Consider the following 20804-nt stretch of genomic DNA (forward strand, 5'->3'; position numbering starts at 1 on the left):
AACAACCTTGGTTTTGCCAGTTTCATCCCAACACTTAGATCCTTTTCCTTTTTCTAAATCAGACAAGTATCTTGCATTTACCCCTTACTTTTTAAATAAAGGAGCTTGTATCTTTCAGATCCTTAAGTCTGTTCTGAATTTCTCAGTGAAATAGTTTCCCAAAATAAGGGTATCAGGGAAAGGACAGACTAGGTCCTGCAAGGGAAGTACTAACCTTTTTAGGAAGACTACAAGCTGCTTTGTCAAAGATAGCCAGATCTCCTTCAGAGGAGAAGGCTTTAAAAAAAAAAAATAAAGATAGTCCTATTCTTGGCTTAAAACTAGTTTTAATATTAACGTTTCTTAGGGAGGAGCATAGAACAGTTGCTAATGCTTTAAAATGTTCATGTACAAGGAAGTTTTTGATTGCTACAGCTATTTGCATGAAGAGAGAGGAAGAAGGCAGAAATAACAGGAAGCAAGGAGGGTGATTTTTGAGCTATTTGAAACAAGCCCCTGCTTGTATCTCTGTGCTTGGGCCAAAGCCTCCGTTGTTACTGTAATTTTTAATGCCTTGCTAAAATCTGTCTAGCACAGGCTTAAGAAAACCAAACATGCCCCAAATAAATGAAGCAATTTTTCTTGAGTCTAATTTAAAGCTACTGGGCCCAAATATATTATATACTATCTATTATACCCTATATAGTATATCTTATATATTAATATATTTTCACTTCCAGCAGCAAAATTGGCTCAGGAATTTGCTTTGAGATTTTAAGACACCTGGGCATGTTTCCAAGTAGTTGGAAACAAGAATTTGCTAAAAGAAGCATTTTCCTGGATTCCTTTGAAATAAAAGGTTCCAGGATTATTATTGGGCAAATAGAATCTTAGTTTTGAAATTGGCCATTAGGTTTATTACTGTCAGATGAGTTACAAGCGTGTGTTATTTACTCGTCTGCTGATTTCCCCTCAAAGATACCTCAGTTTCTATTGCAGTTGGAGGAAGTCCATGCTGGTTTTTAGAGAAGTAGGAAAGGGTAAATGTCAGTAGAATTTCTTAAATTTTCACCCTGGATTTACTAAACTTCTGGCTAAAAAGCAACAAATTTTGTTGCTTTGGAAAAAAATTATAAATTTTAAGGTACTTCAAATGCTTTGGATGTACTTGTCATCTCCAGTTCACAGAATTGTTTGATGATGCAGGAGGGTTCTGCAGAACAAATAGCTTGTTGTAATTCTTAGTTGTGATTTTAGTATCTTTATGTGAAATCTCTTTAGTATCTGATGTGAAAATTGTGCAGGTGGACTAACTGGGTCACAAGTCATCCAATAGTTGTTTCATGATACTGTGTTAGTACCTGGTACTTAAATTTCTATTTCTCTCATACTAAACTGTGATACCATTTTAATCTGAAATTTTTAAAATTGTTATAATCTTAGTCTTTTCCCCCCCTCTTTTTAAATTTTCCTTTCTAAACCAATAAGCAAATACATAATTGATATTCTCACACAATTCCTAGATCATAATGTAGGGCTTACAGCTAGTGAGCTAAGGCATTAGCCAGTGCATCAACAAAAAAAATCACCATCAACAAAAAAATTCCCATCACTGTTTTGTTGTCCAAACTAAAATATATGTTCAGCTTAAATGCTGAGGACCAAGCCAGACTTTGACTTCAATAATGCTTTATTAATATTTTTCCTGAACTATTTTGCAACACTAAAAAGTAGTTTTGAGTAGGATCAATAGTGACAGTGATGATGCAGTAATTGTGGACAAATAAAGGCAGATCTCAGCAGCAGTTGTTTCCTTTTTTTCTCCACATAAAAGTTTTGAGGTTTTTTTAGGTTTGTTGGTTTTAAAATCATTATAAAAGACAGGGCCAAAAGCCCCAGTCTGCTGCTGCAGCCTCCGCACTTGGTTAAGAAAAACAGTGGTTTTGCTTGCCTGACATTTTAAAATCCACTACCTTTGCTTTTAAAAGCAGAATAAATCCTCCCAGCTAGAGCAGTGCCCTGATAAGTGACACGGGTTGGAGTCAGAACTTACCCCGGCACCTTAATTCCCTTATTTCCCTCCTCTAATATGTGCCCTCCTAAATATTTACAATGTGGTCTCTCACTGTAGCGCTATGCTCATCCCACCTCTTTCTTTTTGCCAGCATCCACGCCTTTCCTGAAGCAGATTTTGCAGCTTCCCAGGTTTGTTTCCATTTGTTAATCTCACCGATACCTCTCTACACTGGCATTCAGAAGTGCTGGACACATCCCTGATCCCGGTCTCTCCAGCAGCGCTCCCCGTCCCTCATCCCGCTCCCGGTCTCTCCAGCAGCGCTCCCGGTCCCTGATCCCTCTCCCGGTCTCTCCAGCAGCGCTCCCTGTCCCTGATCCCGCTCCCGGTCTCTCCAGCAGCGCTCCCCGTCCCTCATCCCGCTCCCGGTCTCTCCAGCAGTGCTCCCCATCCCTGATCCCTGTCCCGGTCTCTCCAGCAGTGCTCCCCATCCCTGATCCCTCTCCCGGTCTCTCCAGCAGTGCTCCCGGTCCCTGATCCCGCTCCCGGTCCCTGATCCCGCTCCCGGGCCGCTGCGCCTTTAAGCCGGGAGCGCCCCGCGTCACGCGCGAGGGGAGTGTAAACAGGAAGCGGCCGCCTGCGAGCCGGGGTGGGCAATGGCTGCCGCCATGGGCCGCGACCCGCCGGGGCCGGCCGAGGACGAGGTGCCGGGAGCAGCGGCAGCAGCAGGAGGAGCAGCGGGAAGAGAAGGAGGAGGAGGAGAAGAGGGCGAGGGGCGAGCGCGGGGCGGCGCGGAGGCCGGCGGCTGCTACCTGGCGCTGTGCGCGCGGCCCGTGCACTTCGAGAAGGCGAACCCCGTGAACTGCGTGTTCTTCGACGAGGCCAACAAGCAGGTGGGGGCGGCGGGACCCTGCCGCGGGCCGCGCCGGGGGGCCGGGCCTGGGGGTCAGCCCGGCCCGCTGCTGCTCCCCGCCTTGGCTTTGGTTCTCTGCCCGGCTTTGGTTCCCTCCCGTCCCTCAGCCGCCGGGCATGAGCCCAGTTGTTCCCCTTCAGGACCTGTCATCGTGCTAGAGGCGGTAGAATTTTTTTGTTTTTCCTTTACCGATTTATTAGGTTGGGTTTCACCTGCCTTACTCTCACTGCCGTAAGGTCTTTCTGGAATTCATCGGAGTCAGCACTTTTCCTTTCTGTTCCAAGTGTCCCCACCTGACTTGCAAACTTTGTCACTTTGCTCTTAGCTTAATTTCCCTGAATTTTTTACATCTTTTAAAATTCCTGAAATTCAATATATTCATAAAAAATGAATAATTACAGCTTTCTTTGTGGCACAGACCCAAGTGGCTTTTTCTTGGCTTTAGTGCTTTTAAGCAGGTTCTCCTTAATATCCATATGGGCTCCTGAGAGTTCAGCTCAGTACAGCTAAGATCCACAGGCTGTTATGAACCTTATACAGATGTGGGTACATTCCACTGTCTAATTCCTCTATCTGTTCTTTGACCTCACCATTCATGGAGTCAGAACCTTCAAGCTTTCTTCCCATGTAGCTGGCATGCGTTGCCCATGTGTGGACATGATCAGTGGCATGTTTGGAGAGGGAGCAATATTTCTGGGGTGTGTTTCTTGCTGTTGCACTCTGTTCAGAATGATTACAGAATCATTTAGGCTGGAAAAGGTCTCTGAGATCATCAAGTCCAACCTTTCACTGAACACCATCTTGTCAGCTAGACCAGGGCACTGAGTGTCAGTCTTTCCTTAAACAGCTCCAGGTGCAGTAACTCTACCACCTCCCTGGGCAGAATATTCCAGTGTCTAATCACCCTTTCTGCGAAGAAATTCTTCCTAATGTTCAACCTAACCCTTCCCCAGCACAGCTTAAGGTGATGTTTTCTGGTTCTGTCACTGGTTGGCAGGAGAAGAGGCCAGCCCTCACCTGGCTGCAGCCTTTTTCAGGGAGCTGTAGGGAGCAATAAGGTCACCCCTTAGCCTCCTTTTCCCCAGGCTAAACAAACCCAGCTCCCACAGCCACTCCTTATAGGACTTGTGCTTCAGACCCTTCCCCAGATCTGTTTCTCTTCTTTGGACATGCTCCAGCCCCTCAATGTCCTTCCTGAACTGAGGGGCCCAGAATTGGACACAGCACTTCGAGGTGCAGCCTCACCAGTGCTGGGTGTAGGGGGACAATCACTGCCCTGGTCCTGCTGGCCACACTATCCATGATATAGGCAGGATGCCATTGGTTTCTTGGCCACCTGGGCACACTGCTGGCTCTTGTTCAGCTGCTGTCATCCAGCATCTCCAGGTCCTTTTGCACTGGGCCACTTTCCAGATATTTCCTCTTGTAAATCATTATCTGTGAGGGCCACTTGAAATACCCTGTCAGGAGACACTGTATCATAGTGTGGATGTGATGTAACTACATAGAAACTGGTTGTTGAGAGCTCACTTGAAATAGTCATATTTTCCAGTGTAAATTTATTTCTCTGTGTTTTCTTGTTATATAAAATAGTTTGAATTCCAGTGTGTCTCTGAATCTGCTGTAACCAGTATTTCAATGACAGTTTCCCATGTGAGAAATGTGTCCATGCAATCTTCTCATCTTGCAGAGATTAGGAGAGTGTTACCTTCTTTTTCTATCTCCATAATACTAAAAATAAGTTAAACTAAGTATTTATCATTCTAGTAAGGCTGTGGACTTGCTTGCAATTTATAATCTTGATATGTGTATTTCCTGCCTGAGCATAGCAGACTGGCAGCGTGTCTGCTATTACAGAAAAATGTCCCTGTCACCCTGAGCCCTGCTCTGTGTGCCTAGTGCTGCTGCACATACAACAAGTGCCAATAAGGCAAATGCCTTATTGTTCTTTTTCCAAGCTAGGTATAATTTATAACAGCATGACTTTTTTTTTCTTTTTCTTTTTTTTTCTTTTTTTTTGGCTATCTTATTCTAGCTCAACACATGTCATATCTCTAGCAGGTTTTGTACATATATGTATGTGAAGCTGGGCTAAAGGAATTCTCAGTTGTAGGGAATATTGGCTGAAGCTCCTTAGGTAAAATATGTTGAAAATCTCTATGAAAATCTATTACTATTAAATTATTCTATTTAATAACATGTTCTGACAGGATCAGGCTCTGGGTCATTGAGTTACATCTCTTCCAGTCCCAAAGCTGAGGTCCTGTTTGTTTTAAACAATGCCCTGATGTCCTAGATACTTTTACTAGGAAAATATAAAAGAAACAAAGCCAAGATGAAGGTTTATAAAGATTTTTACTGATTTAACTTGCCCAGTAGTTCAGAATATGCCTGCAAGACTGTTGCAGTACCATGCAATTTGACAAGTCAAGTAAACTTGGAATTCCAGATTGTCTCAGCGTGAACTGTTAGATCTGCAGAAGAACAAAAATTCTGTCTAGTTAAAAAAATAAAGGTGTGGCTTATAGAAGAGGAAGCAGGTGAAGGTTATGACTTTGAAAGAATTAAATATATCTTCAAAACTTTTTTTGTAGGTTTTTGCTGTTCGATCTGGTGGAGCCACAGGAGTTGTTGTTAAAGGTTTGGAGGATAGAAATCCTATTTCCTTCAGGTAAGGCACCTTTATCTTGGGATAGAATGATGCAATCTTCAAATTATGTGGTGGTTGGTCCTGATCCACTGTAATTCAGGCATAAAACTGACAAGTAATTGTGATCATATTTTGACTTGTTCTTAGATATAATCTTGCAATTAAGAGGGTATGCTTTTCCCTCCCTATGGTCTTCTGGGGGGAAAAAGTAATTAGGCTGTGACTTCTTTTTTTTAAACAACAGTCTTTTATTATAACATGCTGTACATATGAGAGAGTGATTCCTAGAGCAGCAATGACATATCCAAGGATACAGTTTAGCAAGTGATGTCTGCAATTCAAGCACAATGTCCAAACCTAGATGTAGGTTTCTCATGTTCTATTCCTTGTTTCATCTGAATGGGCTTCTTCTATGTCTTCCATTTCTTGTGAAAACATTTTTGCAGAATTTGACAACAGTAAACTATTTTATATATGTCTCTGTGAAAAGTGATGGCTCTTTGTACTCTGCTGTGCATAAGTAAGGAGGTGTTCCTTTATTCCATATCAATCCAAATATGGATGAAGCAATTTGTAATCAAAATGTGTTTACTGTGATCTCTTGGATATTGCATAGGGCCTGTCCTGAAAGTTGCTGGGTTTATTTTACTTTTTTATTGGATTACACTTGTCAATCCTGAAGGAGCTGAAAATATTTAGTAAACTTCATGCTGTTCCAACTATTTTCATACTTGACTGTCTCTCTCTTTGGCCTGACTTAATAACATTTGCTGGAGGAGCTATATATACCTTATTCATGCCAATCGTGCTGATGCTTGTTTGGTAAGAATACTTTTAAAATTTATTTTAATGGTGTGAAAACAGCCTCACTCTCTTTTAACATCAGAAGTTCTTCCAGAGGCTGTGTCCTAGTGGGAAAGGAAGGAGGCTTGAGTCAACTAGCAGTAGTTCTGGAAGTTACACAGCAGATTGCAGGATGCTGGTGTCCAGAACTGAGGATGCAGGTTTGGATAGTCCCACAAGTCTTCCAGTTCCACGTCACAGGCCAACAGAGCTGAGCATTTGCAGTGATTTCAGGTGCTAATTTGTGTGAGCTTAGCCATGATTCTGCAATGGATGTGTTCAGGACTCCTGAGGAGCGAGCTGCCATTTGCTGTCAGTCTGGATTTTGAATATATTAGTCAGGCAAGAGTAATAATCTGTATTTAACAGCATTTGCATTACACTTTTTTTTTTCTCCATCATTGTCTTTTTTTAGGGTATATTCTTTAAGAAACCATTTTAGATTATATTTCCATAACTTCTGTTTCTTTTTGTATAGGATGGAGGATAAAGGAGAAGTGAAGTGCATCAAATTTTCCTTGGGGAACAAGATTCTGGCTGTGCAGAGAACTTTGAAAAGTGTGGTAAGAAATGTACACCCTGCAGCTAGGGAATTGGAGCTGGAAATCTTCTTGAATATTTGTCTCAAAGAATTTTACCCTGGAAGTAGAAGTCTGTTGGCTAGCAACAACTGTAGTGAAAATTCCTCCATCATTCTGAGAGGCTAATCAGGCAGCATTGTTGTCTTGCTAGTATCATCATTTAAACAAAAAGTGTAATGGGGAACCAACTCTGGTGAGGGTGAGGTGGAACAGAAGGTTTTCTTCTGTGTATATATTGCATCTAAGACAATTTGATAAACTAATATCTATCCTTTGCTATCTATGTATGTATCTTGTCTGTGCTTCTTAATTGCTAATCCACTTAATGGATGTTTTTGCAGGATTTTTTGAATTTTATTCCAGATAGCCCTCAGCTAGAATATACACAGGAATGTAAGGTGAGTTAAATGCCCCAAGCCTATATGCTTAAGTGAAACTCTGATGTTAGTTAGGCTGGTGACTACAAGAGAACTAACTGAGGTACCTTTCTAAACACTAACATCAGGGAAATGAGAGATGTCAGCACTACCGTCTGTTGAAACTGAGTGAACAAACAGGTATTAACCATACCAATAAAAACTTCCCTGTCTTGTGAATGTAATTGTTTCCTAGAGGGATCAGAAATGCTGTGGGGGCAGCAAATGTCAAGGTTTGATAAGGAGAAGAGACAAAGTGCTGATGATACAGAAACAGTGGACAGTGATTATATTAGTGCCAGATATGTTAATGTGGATGTTCTTTTCTAATGTCACTAATCAGTAATAGTAAGCTAGTAAGTAATAACTAGTTTTCTTATTATGTTTGCTATTTTTTAATAATCCTTCTAATTATTGATGATTATTTACCAGAAACAAGTATCATTGTCATTGCTTGATATTTTCCAACTTCTAACTAAAACAAATTACATTTTTGGGTAATAGAATGCTAAAGTAAATTTTTATACATCTGATTTACACAGATCCTTTAATCCCTGTAGTCTTTAAAGTTGAAACACTGTCTGCTTCATTATTTAGGATTATGAGTTTAGGTAAACCGTTCTAGCAAAACCTTTATGGTAAGGAAACTTCTGAGGGTAATAGGAGTAGATTCTGAGTGAAGTCATGGCAAGTTTTTCCATTTAGTTTTTAGTTTTTCTTAACATCTCTTCCTGCTTTTCATGTCAGGAACTGGTTGAATTGGCAGTAGAATTTGAAGCAGAGGAACTTTGTTTTATCTTGGGTGAAAATAAAATTTGATTGTATAATAAAATTGTAAATCTTGTATAATTGTATAATAATTGTAAATCTTACATGCTGTCAAAAAATCTGGGTCATACAGTAATTGTGTTCATGTGTAGTTTGGGAATGCTTTATAAAAGCAGCTGATGCATGCTGGGTGTCAGGTTGGCCAAAAGTATTAACTCCAGAGATTGGAAACCTAAATTGCCTTTGGTCTTGTGTTCTTCATTTAATAATATTAGCTTACCTGAATAGTTAATTTTTCCAAGTAAAAGAGTATTTGTTTGCTTTTTTGTAAAAAGACAAAGAATGCCAATATTCTAGGATTCTGCTGGACAAGTTCTACAGAAATTGTCTTCATCACAGATCAAGGAATTGAATTCTACCAGGTAATACAAATAACTCCCGCAGGACATGCTTAGAGATGTGAGAATGTAAATTTGTAACAGCATATTTGAATTCTTTTGTTGTCTCCGTAACTGAGAAAGTGTGCTGCTAAAAAAGCAATTTTTGCTATTTGGCTTGCAGACTACAATTTAAATTTTTTTTAAGAAGAATACATTTTTAGGTCAGGGCAAATTTATCATTTACAGGTTTTAAGACATTGTATAAAGGAGTACTCAACTAAGCCTTGGGAACTCTAGATTAAGAGATGCTCTTGGCTTGTATGGAAATGAGTATTTAAATCTAATGTGAAATACCACTTCACACAAAACAAATCAGCATTGGGGAAGATGTGTAAATACTTAAAAAGTGGCAAAGAACTAATAATTGACCAGCTAGTACCCTTCTGCAACTTGTAGCTTTCTCCTGTGTTGACCTCATTGAGTCCCTTTATGTAACATGTAATTTCCTTTGCATGTGTTTTTAAAGATGTCTGATGAATAAATAACTCTTTCTAACATTCATGATGATGGATATTCAAACACTTCCTAAAAAAAAGGTGTGCACTTTTCAATAGTTTCAGTCCTAGAGCTAAGACAGAATGTTTCTCATGGTTACTGTTACTAATAACTAGTACTAAAGAAAGTAACTGAAAAAGCAGCATTATTTCATGCTGATTGAGGGGAGAATATATATTTAGCATCTGAAAGGCTTATGAATGTCAACCCTGCAGGTAAAAGGACTAAATCAAATAAGTGTCCTTTAAAAGACACGATATTTAAGCCCTTGAAATTAAGAGAATTGATTTACATACTTCTTAAAATATAAAAGATTAAGGAGGCTGGGGAATGAAGGCAGCAAGAATATTGTTAGAAGAACTTTTTAATAAAACTTTACTAGTTGTATCAAGCCAGGTGTTTTCTCCACTGTGCACAGAACTTATTCCCAGATCTGGATGAGTGGGAAAACACAGCACCTTTAGGCTCATTAGTACTTGATGTGTATTCTTTCCTTAGCTACAGTAAAGTGGGGCCTCAGCTGTAATTGTCAGGTTTCTGATTTTTAATTCTAGCAATTAATCGTAATCGTCTTTACATGTGTCTGTTTCTTGCTTAACATTCCTTTCTCCTGTGCATTAGTTACCATTTATGCTGGTGGAATCCTGATGGTAATATAATGCTAATATTCTGTGTTTCTAGGTATTGCCAGAAAAACGAAGTTTAAAGCTCCTGAAGAATCAGAGTATTAATGTCAATTGGTACATGTATTGTCCAGAGAGCTCTGTTATCCTTCTTTCAACCACTGTCCTTGGAAATGTCCTGCAGCCATTCTATTTCAAGGTAAAGGGATATGTTCCAAACTTGTCATTTTCATTTTTTCCTAAACTGCTTCTTCATCCAAATGTTCTATTGCTTGAATTTCTTCCAAAAGGTGCATGTGTTCATATCCTTGTATGACAATAAGCAAATCTATCACGTAGCTTCTATGTGATGGCTTAGAATTAGGTAATTCACTCTTTCTTACATGCTCTTTGGGAAGATGTGTGTCCAGACAGGGCTGGACAGTTGACCTTGAGAAAGGAAAGAAAAAATCGGTGGTGACTCAATATTTGACAACTTAAATGTCTTTAAATTTTTTTTTCACTAAAATAAGTATTTATGATTTACTTTTAATATGAACATTTGCTGTCTGTAGTATGATAAAGAAAAAATAAGAGCCTTTCTCTTGTGATTATAATTCTAACCTCCCAGATATGGATGAAAAAGAGATAAAAAAGGTAGCACTTAAGAAACAACTGTTGTCCCAAGCCAGAGGGGGCTTTGTCTACTGTAGTTATTTCTTTTGGTGTTCTTTGCTGTGGGCAACACTTACTGTTACTGGGAAAATATTTTTCTTTTTGTCTTGGAAAAAGTGTGTTGTGAAAACCAGAATCTGTTTTCAGTTAATGATGCAGTCAGGTGATTTTAAAAATTAGGAAAAGAACTACAGTATTTGTCTTGCTCCTGTCAATGGATTAGGAAGATTTCTGTGGGAGTTTAAGGGAAGAGATTGAAAAGCATCTTACTCACATGAGTTTCCTGGTTTGTGTTAATCTTGTGTAGGGTCTGTACTGCATCCTGAAATGATGTTTCCTTAGGTAGCTGGGAGGAACCTACTAGCCTTTCACAGTTTTCTTTTTAATAATTTAACTTAGGTTATGGTTCCCCCTCCTTCACATTTTGTGTCAAGTTGTAGGTTGAAGCTAAATAATTTTTATCTTGTGTTCAGAAGGTCATATTTAAAGGTCTCCTGAGAAAGGTCCTGTACTAAAGCACTTGAATATAGAGATCTAGCAAAGGAAATAGTTCTGTAGTATTCACACTTCACTCTCAAGAATGAATCAGTAAGAATAGGAAGTTAATTTCAGTAGAAGCTTTGGAAACTGTGAAAACTTGCTTAAATATGAATTCCATAGAAAAGAGGAAGAGGAGAGTGGAAGCCTTGGGCAGGAGAAGAGAGGTGCTCTAAGTAGTAGGCAGGAACTAAAGGAGACTGTGACTGGTAGGAGGTAGTGATATTTTCTCCTTCCCAGGAAGCAATTTTTAAGAGTTGGAGCATATACTTTTCTGGAAGAGGGAAAGTAGGTTAAGAGATCTGAGATCTCCAGACCAATTGTACTTGAGATTTGAATATATATTTTTCTTGACTGAATTGAAATAGAAATATTTTTGTAGCTGAAGTCATAAAATGAAGACGATAAAGCTTCTGAAGTTACAGAAGTGTGTGTTGAGAATCACTTGGGGTTTTTTTTGGGAAAGAAAGCACAAAACCCTTTCGTTTAGGCTATGACCGTCCTTCGCCTCGTGGGGGCGCTGGTGATGCAGCGTTTGGGCAAAGGCGGCTCCTCCCTTTCGGTTCAGGTCGTGACAGTTCTTGTTCTGCCGTTCTACAGAGTGGGACCATGGCAAAACTATCAAAATTTGAAATTGAGTTGCCTGCAGCACCCAAGTCATCCAAGCTCAGCCTTTCCGAAAGAGATATTGCTATGGCTACAATGTATGTATCTCACTTTCTTGGGAAGGTGGGGCAGTTTGAGAATGCTGAAAGAAGGGAAGGACATTACAATGGTTGCACTTGTTTTAGCAGTGCTGTTGCTTTAAAGCACTTCAGTTACTGCCTTGAACAAAGCATCTAAACAACCCTCTTGGGGCAAGGCGGGGGGGGGCAGCAAATGGAGAAGTCTTACATGACATTGTTCTGGATTACCACAGAAATTTGGAGAATGTTTCATTTCTTTGTTGAAATTTTGGTAGAGGAATCGTTCACAGATGCCAGACTTGATAAATCACAATGCATGGCCTATACTCATGCAAGTACTGTTTAATCTTTCACTTTTAATTAAATGATTACCTGACTTAAAGTCAAACATTTTATCCCAGAAGAAGGGATGAGATCACCTAAGAGACTGGTAGAGCTCTTAATTGAAAAGAATGCTTTAATCCTGTTGTCTTGTTAGATACGGGCAGCTTTACGTTCTCTATTTGAGGCATCACTCAAGGACTTCCAACAGCACAGGAGCAGAAGTAGTGCTCTATCACTTACCCAGGTAAGAGCAGAATGGAGAATGTTAGTGGCAGTTCTCATCTGTGTCAGTGTTGTGGTTTAACCCCAATTGGCAACTAAGTACCACCAGCTGCTCCCCCAAACCCCTGGTGGGAGGGGCAGGAAAATCAGAAGAAGGTAAAACTCAGAGGTTGAGATAAAACCAGTTTAATAAGTGAAATAAGGCAAAAAGTAATAATAGTAGTAATAATGAAAAGCGCATGGAGGAGGGAATTAAACCCATGAAAAGCAAGTTACACAGTAACAATTGCCACCCAGCCTTTCCCAAGCACTGATCTGTGCCTCCTGGCCAGCTTCCCCCACTTTATATACCAAGCATGATGTCCTAGGATATGGAATATCCCTTTGGCCAGTTCAGGTCTGCTCTCCTGGCCCTGCTCCCTCTCAGATTGTTGCACACCTGATTGCTGGCAGAGCTTGGGAAATCAAAAAGTCCTTGACTTTAGAGTAAGCAGTGTTTAGCAACAGCTAAAACATCAGTGTCTTATCAGTGTTATTCTCATACTAAATCCAAAATACAGCACTGTACCAGTTCCTAGGAAGAAAATAAACTGAGTCCCAGCAAAACTAGGACAAAAAGACATCTTATTGGCTTGTTGACCAGTTCTCATTTCTCTTTGTTTCCATAGAGAGGGCTCCTGTAAGAAGACACATATTTTAAAGCTGAACAGAACTGGGAAGTTTGCACTGAATGTAGTGGATAACTTGGTGGTAGTACATCATCAGGATACTGAGGTCTGATTTATTTATATTGTGTTGTGCCATAACTTTGGGCAGTTAGGGGCAGGTTTTAATAACCTAATAATTTAATTTAGAAATTATTTGGGCTTAGATTGGCCAAAAGCCAGCGTATTTGCAGGAACAAAACCAGAACACTGTAAGAGATTCAAATTTATCCTTTTATGCTGATGGGCTAACATGTAATTAGGGCTGCTGGTAATGCCTGCTTTTTTCTTACACTGTTTTTGCTTCTTGTCAGCTTCTTATCATGCTTTGCTGTTCCACTCTGTAGGCTTTTAAGGCATTATATAAAGAAGTAGAGTTAAATGAGATACTAAATTATCAATCCTGGGAAACTTATCATATCACAAACATTTGAATGAGAATGTTTCTGTGACACAAACATAAGCTCCTTTAGTCTGAAGGCCTGGCTCTCTGAAAACTTGTAAGAACACAAATCTTCTTGTGCATCTGGCAGCACAGGTAAAACTTCTTGTCTGTAGTCCCAGCAGCAAGGCTTGGTCAGTGGTTAAGGTAAAGTGGTACTCTGCTCTTAACTTGGGAAAAGGCTTGGACTTCTTGTATTATCTTCTCTTGGAAACTTCAAGAAGTGGGGCATATCTAATCCTTAGGAGGATTAGTTGATGTTTCAGTTATATTTCATGTTAGTTCTACACATTAGTATTTAACCCAGAGCACTTTCTCCCCACTGTTTTGGTCAAGCTATAAACATGACTATAGAAACCGAGAAAACATTACTCACTTTGCCTTTGGGAGACACCAGTAATTGAAGTGTCACTGGCACTGAAAGCAAAGCTGCTTTCCCTGGTGGTCCATACTGGGTAGAAGTGTTAGTGACTTGAGTTGAACAAGACTAAATGGTAGAAGTATATCAGAGGAAAGATAGACAAATTTCCTCAGTGTTTGTGCAGTGTCAGTCAGTGCAAGACAGACTGAGAGAGACTCTTTTCTAGGGTATGTAGTGACAGTTCTAGGGGCAGTTGTTTTAGACCAAAGGGAGAGGGATTTAGATGGGATGCAGGGGATGCAGCTTTTTACAGTGAGGGTGGTGAGACCCTGGAACAGGATTCCCCATTGCTGAAAGGGTTCAATGCCAGGTTGGATGGGGCCTTGAGCAGCCTGATCAGTGAAAAATGTCACCAACCCCAGTATATCCCTTCCAACCCCAACCATTCTATGATTCTAAGAGAGAATACTAGATGGAAATGTGAAAAGCAGACTGAATGCATGCAAATGGGTGGTGATTCACGTTTGTCAATACTAACTTCCTCTTTTTAATTGCAGACTTCAGTTATATTTGACATCAAGCTAAAAGGAGAATTTGATGGGTCCACAACCATCCATCAGTTTGTTCTTCCACCTCGATCAATACAACCCTATCAAATACCTGTAGCAGGTAGAACCACTATATAATGAACAACCTAACACTTAGCAAGAGTACTTAAATGCAATAGCTCACATACAGGAGTGCTTCAGGTTACTAACACTTCAGTTATACATATTGGAGAGGGTGAGGAAGGAAGAAGGTAAGAAGCAATTGAGCAGAAGTTGGTGTTCCAAATGTGTGTGCCAACTACAGAAGAGTTGCTGTTTAAGGCACACATTTCCTATAGTACTTTGCTTTTACACTTGAAAAGTGTTGGGTGCGGGGAGTTTTTTGGCCATGGCTCTCAAAGCTTGTGGGTGCTCAAAAGCACTTCATGCTTTTCTGGCTTAAGTCAGGACTGTGTGACTTAAGAAGCTGGAGGCTGAAAGACAATACAAGCTCAGAATCAAGTTTGGGACCAGTTTAATGCTACAATCAGTGTTAGGACTCCAGTGCTTAGATTCTTCTTGGATTACCTGTCTGTTCTCCAGTCCTAGAAGTGTGACAGGTAGTTACCCTCAAACTGGGAATATAGAAATAGCCTGAGCATAGTTTCACTAGCAGGTGAGAAAGCAGTGAGGTTCTCTTTGTAGAAGGAAAAGATGCTTCTATACAAAAAGATTGCACATTAAAAGTTCTAACATTTGTTAGCAAGTATGATAAATCTGCAGATGCAGATTTGTATTAAACAAAGGTTAGGATCAGAATGTACCAACCACTCTTCCTTTTAAAGAGTATACATTTAAATACAGCAAATGGAATCTGTGTATTTAGAATTACAGTACTAGAGCTGGAATATTTCTACATGCATTATTTCACTTGGCTGAGAAACAAAACAATCATGTTTTGAAGGATTTATTTGCCTTCTCAGTGTCAGATTTTCTTTGTAGACCTGGCTACACAGAGAAATGCATCTTTCTTTTTGACTACATGCTAGAGTGTTACAATCCATATTTACCTTTTCAGCATAAAATACTTGGTACAGGAGAGCTGCCAGAGTTACCACTGTTCTTCACCTGATGTTCTTTTTTCTGCAGGCCCAGCTTCTGTGACAAGTCAGGCTCCTGTTCCATGTAAACTCTGTATCCTTTAAATCCTCTCAAAAAGTAAGAACCTCATTCTATGTAACAAGCAGGGAAGAAGGTAGCATTTGTTACCTTGGTTCCTTAACAGAGCAGTTTTAGCTGATTATGCACATTTACTTCAAGACAAAATATGCTTCATAACAGCCTCATAATGCTTTCAGAGAGTTGTAAATAGTGAAGTCTAGAATAATACCACATTTCCTGATTATTTGAGACGTGTATGAAATTATTGAATAGGTACACCATAAAATTGAAGATATCATTGTAAGAGCATGGTTCAAAGCCTCAGGAGTAGAAGTGACAATAAATGGAAGTATGTTAATGGGATCTGCTTCTCTATAGTAAAGTAAATTCAGGAGAAATAGTTTAGCATCAATGTTAATATAGGTGTTAAAACCTTAACATTTAGATTCTTCTTCTTGGATTGTCTTTCAACCTGATATTATCATCAGTGCAAGTGAAGGTAAGTGGTGAGCTCTTGGACTCTACAATATTCAATATCAGGATGGCTGGTTTACATTTGCAGTGCACAAAGCAGCTTAAAACTGAAGGGACTTACTAGGTACATCTGCTGAGTTGATTGCTCTTGATAGTGTTAACTAGAGGATTAGCTATCTCTACCACAACTTTTCAAGGGTAATGCTGCTCTAAAATATGGGCTTAGAAAGGCAAATAAACAATCTCAATGCGTTTTCATTTAAGGGTGGAAAAGTTGTATGTCTAGGCTATACTGTACAAGACAATTCACTTTGTTTACTCCTTCAAATCAAGGTTACCTCTGGAGTCTTCAAGTGAAACTTGAACCTGTAGTTAACCTCTTGCTAGACAAAGGAAAACTAATGGATTTCCTTCTTCAAAGAAAGGAATGCAAAATGGTTATCCTGTCTGTATGCTCTCAAAGTAAGTTCAAGTATGTTTTCTGTATCTTGAAAGTACAATACTGCTTATTCATAAACACTCACCCAAGTTAGCTTAGCTGTTCTTAGATATGAGATCACCTCTGAAGCTGCCTTGGTCCTTGGGATGTCATTTTCCTCAATGACCCTCAGCCACTATTCTGAAGGAATGTAACAGCATGAAAAATTCAACTTTCCCCCCACTTCAATTCAAATACACCTGACATGATTGAAAGTATTTCTTAAAAGTTAAAAATTAGATAGAGACTATAGATCACCTTTTGAAAAAGGCAACTTTCATGTGCCTGGTTATTTCTCCTCATAGTTATTTCTTTTTATCTTTTCAGTGCTCAGTGAGCCAGAGAGAGGATCACTGTCTGTGATTGCAACTGTTTTTGACAAACTGAATCATGAATATAAGAAGTACTTGGAAGCTGAGCAAAGCTATACAATGGTAAACCATATTAGCTATAGCAGCTTACAGAGAGAGGACAATGCTCTTTGCTTTTCAGGTGGCATCAAGGTGAAGGCATGCTCCTTTCTACCTAGGAAATTTGGGCTTACCTCAAGAGGTCCTGACTGCCTCAGTCTCACAAGTAAATTCTACCATGGAAAATGCACTAAGACCCCCACTTGACACCTGTGTGGCCGGTGCTGCATAGCTCATCTCCAGAGTGATGAGTTAACATACTTGAAAGTATGTGCTTGAAAGCAGAGAGAAGGTAGAAGCTGAAAAAGCAAGTCTGAATCAATACCTACTACCTTGGTTTCCAGAGCACTGATTTCACTGCACACTGTATCATGGCATAACAGGCAGTCCTGATACATCTGTTACTTCTGTTAAAGTACCAAATTCAACACTAACTCAGAGTACAGTCACATACTTAAAACTCTTCTAAGCCTGAGGGCCTGTGTCAGTGTAGTTAGATTCATCTCCTGGCTTTGAGGTGTAAAAGCAGCTGTATTTATATAACTTTAGAAAGAAGTTTTAAATTTAATGTGAAATCCTCACTGAACAAGATGCATCTGCTATAACATGACCACAGATATGAATTTCCTTGTTAACACAAGTTTATAATTGTGTTTGAATCAGAAAAGAGTCTGTACAATTGAGACTGACTCAGAACTGTACTACATTAGTTTTCTTTTTAAAAGACCTTTTTTTCCTCCTAGGTGGTAGAAACAGGCCTGAGTAGAAGTAATCCACTCCTGAAACGTCCTGTCCGCACTCAAGCAGTTATTGACCAGTCTGATATGTACACACATGTTTTATCTGTTTTTACAGAGAAGAAGGTAAGTTAATTTTAAGGGCTAATGAAATAAATTTGAGGGCTAATTTGGCAGCAGTCTCAGATCAGACAACCTAAGTTGATGGCTTGAAATTGGCTGCAGGAAGCTTTGTCAGGATTAGGGTATTTTGATGCCTATTCTTATGGGATTATTAACAGAGAAGCCATGGAAATTCCACCTAACACTTGCTTCTTTGTCCAGGAAGCACCTCACAAGTTCACTATAGCTGTCTTGATGGAATACATTCGCTCTCTCAACCAGTTCCAGATTGCAGTTCAGGTAAATCACTTAGGTGCTAAGTACATTGCCCCCTTCCATGAAATTACATGCAGTTTTAGTCCAGTCCTGGTCACATGTGTAAGTTCTATACAATATTGACTTGTAGATTGTAAAAACACATATAGAGGCATGCCTTTGATTGTATTCTTCCTACATTCACAGCACTACTTGTATGAGCTGGTCATCAAAACCCTTGTTCAGCACAACTTGTTCTACATGCTCCATCAGTTTCTGCAGTACCATGTGCTCAGTGACTCAAAGCCCTTGGTATGTAAGACAAGTAGCTCCAATAAGCTGGTGAGGGAGGTGGGAAGTCTTCAGAATTTTAAGGTTATTTCTACTTTTGCCTTAGGCTTGTCTCTTACTGTCCCTGGAAAGCATTTACCCTCCTGCACATCAGCTCTCGCTGGACATGTTAAAAGTAAGCATTTCTGACTCTAGTAACTCCATGTCACATGTGGGTTAGACTGGTCAAACAGCTTCCCTGACCAGGTTTGAAGTCATTATCTAGCATCAATCATTTCCATGCATTAGAAGCATTGCCTTACAGCTGTGATTGACTTCACAGAGACTTTCCACAGCAAATGATGAAATAGTGGAAGTTCTGTTGTCCAAACACCAAGTTTTGGCTGCCTTGAGATTCATCAGGGGTATTGGAGGACACGACAGCATTTCAGCCCGCAAATTCCTCGATGCAGCAAAACAAGCAGAGGATGAAATGCTTTTCTACACCATATTCCGATTCTTTGAACAAAGAAACCAGCGGTTACGAGGAAACCCCAGCTTCACACCAGGTAAGCAAGAAACAGTTTGACCAAGATATTCAGGTGTGCAATCCAGTTGAGCCTGTATTAGATGATAAAAGTTTGGGCATAGTTTAGCCTATATTTTATACTCACCTTTAAGCACAGTTCCAAATTAACTTGTCTTACTCCTTTGTCTACTGCACCCAGGAGTAAAGAGGCTGAACTGAACATAAACTTGCAGCTGAACCTGTTTGACTTGCATTTGCTCTCACTGCTTGGTTAGCAGAGCCATTATCTCCAATTAGTGCTTTCTTCTGAAGTCAGTAACCAGGTTGGGAAACCTTTGAGTTCAATTGTCTATTTCCACTAATTACAAAAATTCAAGGCCTGTTTTATGCTACAGTTCTTTCATTAAAAGCCAAACCAAACTGCTTGCACCAGCAACATGTTTGTAATCACCAGACATTCTGTAAGTGCAGAATCCCACCCCACACTCTTGCATCTTGACAGTAAAGGGTTCTCATGGCTGTGAATCTGCTGGTTAGATCCATGAACTAGATCACACATCTGCTTCACCTCAAGAATACCAGTCACAGGACTGGAAATACCTCAGTATTCCAATACTTTGTTTGTTCAACTCTGGTACACAAACACATTAAAGATAAGAATTAGTACTGATAAATGAAGGTAAGTGAAACTACACAATCTTGGTACTTGGTTTGTGAGTTATAATGTGAACATGGAACTTTTTTTTTTGTTTCCTGTAGGTGAGCACTGTGAAGAACATGTCACCTTCTTCAAACAAGTTTTTGGAGAACATGCTCTCATGAAACCCACAACATTCTGAAAGACTCTTCAACTGAAATGTATAAACTTAATTTATTGCATTTAAGTAGATTTTTGAACTACAAAATGGCTATTTTATAATAAAGTATATACAAGACATTTTGGCAAATAGTACTAAAAATATTACAACTTGTGATGGCTTCCCCCTAAAAATAGAGACAAAAATTGCATTGACCTGCATTTAAAATTAGTGTCAGTGGTTTAGCAGTCCATTCTCATACACATCACCTTAATTTTATTGACAAAATGCTATTCAACTCTCACTACAGCTGGTTTAGGTTTCTGAAGGAAAAAGATGCAACCTCTTGAAAACAGAAGTGTTTTAGTAATCTTGTTAATGCATCTAGTTTTATAATACTGTTACTTGAGCCACACTTAGCATTTCCTGAGTTTAAAGCTATGTCCAAAGCTGCAGCTGGTATCTTCTAGTTGAATCTGTGCAGGAGTCAAGTCTGTGGTGGTTACAGTGTGATAGTCATAGAACATTGCTGCGCTTCAGTTCTTAGGAGTTGGGCCTAAGCCACAGTTCAGGCAGTCCACTGAACACTGTTAAAAACTAGAAGTAGAGGAGTCTCTCGCGTTCTGTACCTCTGGTCCTCTCTTGTGCAGCACGAGTTTTAGCTTTATTGACTGATGGGCCTGAGTGAGAGAACACAGTTACCAAAGGCTTCACATTTCAGCTGATCAGTCATCAGGAAGCATGCATGATCTTACTGTCTAGGCCTGCTTAACAGTCAGAAATATGCTTCAGCTCAGCTGTTAACAGCTGTCAGCCTCAACAAAGGCAGTGGGAGATGAATCCCCATCAGGCAAGATTGTTTCTGCAAATGCAGGAACAGTGACCCACAGGAGGTTTGCTGCTTCCACCTACCATCCTGTCCCCAGGTTGAAACATGCTAATCATGCATGTTTCTCTGGGACAGCAGGCACCTTCACAAAGCAACCACATGGGCCAGGCAGTGCTTGCTTCAGTTCAGCAAGTCCACAAAAGGACAGGCCATTTGGATGAGAGAGGCACATTCAAGTACTGCTTTTCATCTCTGCAAACCTTTCCATGTCATGGAAAGTCCACAGACAGCTATTTTTCTTTGAAGTGTGGTATAGAGCAGACTGTCACATCTTACCTATGTAACTAAGCAGAACTGGAAGAAATATCAGTCCATGTGTTGCTCCCAGCACAACCATAGCTAGATACATCCTGAAGTAGAATATCTTGAAGATTTGAGATTTGGAAAAAGCCAATACTACAATTCCCCCAAATTTGGTCAGCGTGATACCACTGAACACCTGGAAATAAAAAAGTGATAAGTAGGAGTTTAGATAATCAATTTCCTTCAATTATTTAGTGTTTGGTAACATTTCTGCATAATC

General features: G+C 39.8%; 2 protein-coding genes across 3 annotated transcripts in view; one reads left to right on the forward strand and one right to left on the reverse strand.

Annotated features, from left to right (window-relative positions):
- Positions 1–19532, forward strand: RMC1 (regulator of MON1-CCZ1). Of its 2 annotated transcripts, XM_071418271.1 has the most exons (20): positions 2418–2886; positions 5501–5577; positions 6878–6962; positions 7322–7378; positions 8500–8586; positions 9781–9921; positions 11514–11617; positions 12078–12167; positions 12814–12919; positions 14210–14321; positions 15329–15373; positions 15786–15839; positions 16148–16276; positions 16620–16726; positions 17446–17565; positions 17764–17841; positions 18004–18108; positions 18194–18262; positions 18410–18635; positions 19355–19532. In XM_071418271.1, the coding sequence occupies exons 1-20, from the start codon at positions 2650–2652 to the stop codon at positions 19432–19434; spliced, it is 2109 nt and encodes a 702-aa protein (XP_071274372.1). In that variant the 5' UTR covers positions 2418–2649; the 3' UTR covers positions 19435–19532. The 2 variants fall into 2 exon arrangements, with proteins under 2 accessions (XP_071274375.1, XP_071274372.1); XM_071418274.1 differs by lacking the exons at positions 11514–11617; positions 12078–12167; positions 12814–12919 and having other exon boundaries at positions 1–2886.
- NPC1 (NPC intracellular cholesterol transporter 1) overlaps positions 19448–20804 on the reverse strand; it is a 26537-nt gene continuing 25180 nt past the window's right edge. The window contains exons 24-25 of the mRNA XM_071418260.1: positions 20558–20720; positions 19448–20072 (exon numbers count right to left, since the gene is read on the reverse strand). Coding sequence (XP_071274361.1) covers positions 19990–20072; positions 20558–20720 — 246 coding nt within the window. The 3' untranslated portion in view covers positions 19448–19989. The remainder of the gene's footprint in view (positions 20073–20557; positions 20721–20804) is intronic.

The sequence above is a fragment of the Agelaius tricolor genome, unplaced genomic scaffold, assembly GCF_023055355.1.
Source record: "Agelaius tricolor isolate 1412-34295 unplaced genomic scaffold, bAgeTri1.0.p SCAF_2, whole genome shotgun sequence".
NCBI classification, from domain to species: domain Eukaryota; kingdom Metazoa; phylum Chordata; class Aves; order Passeriformes; family Icteridae; genus Agelaius; species Agelaius tricolor.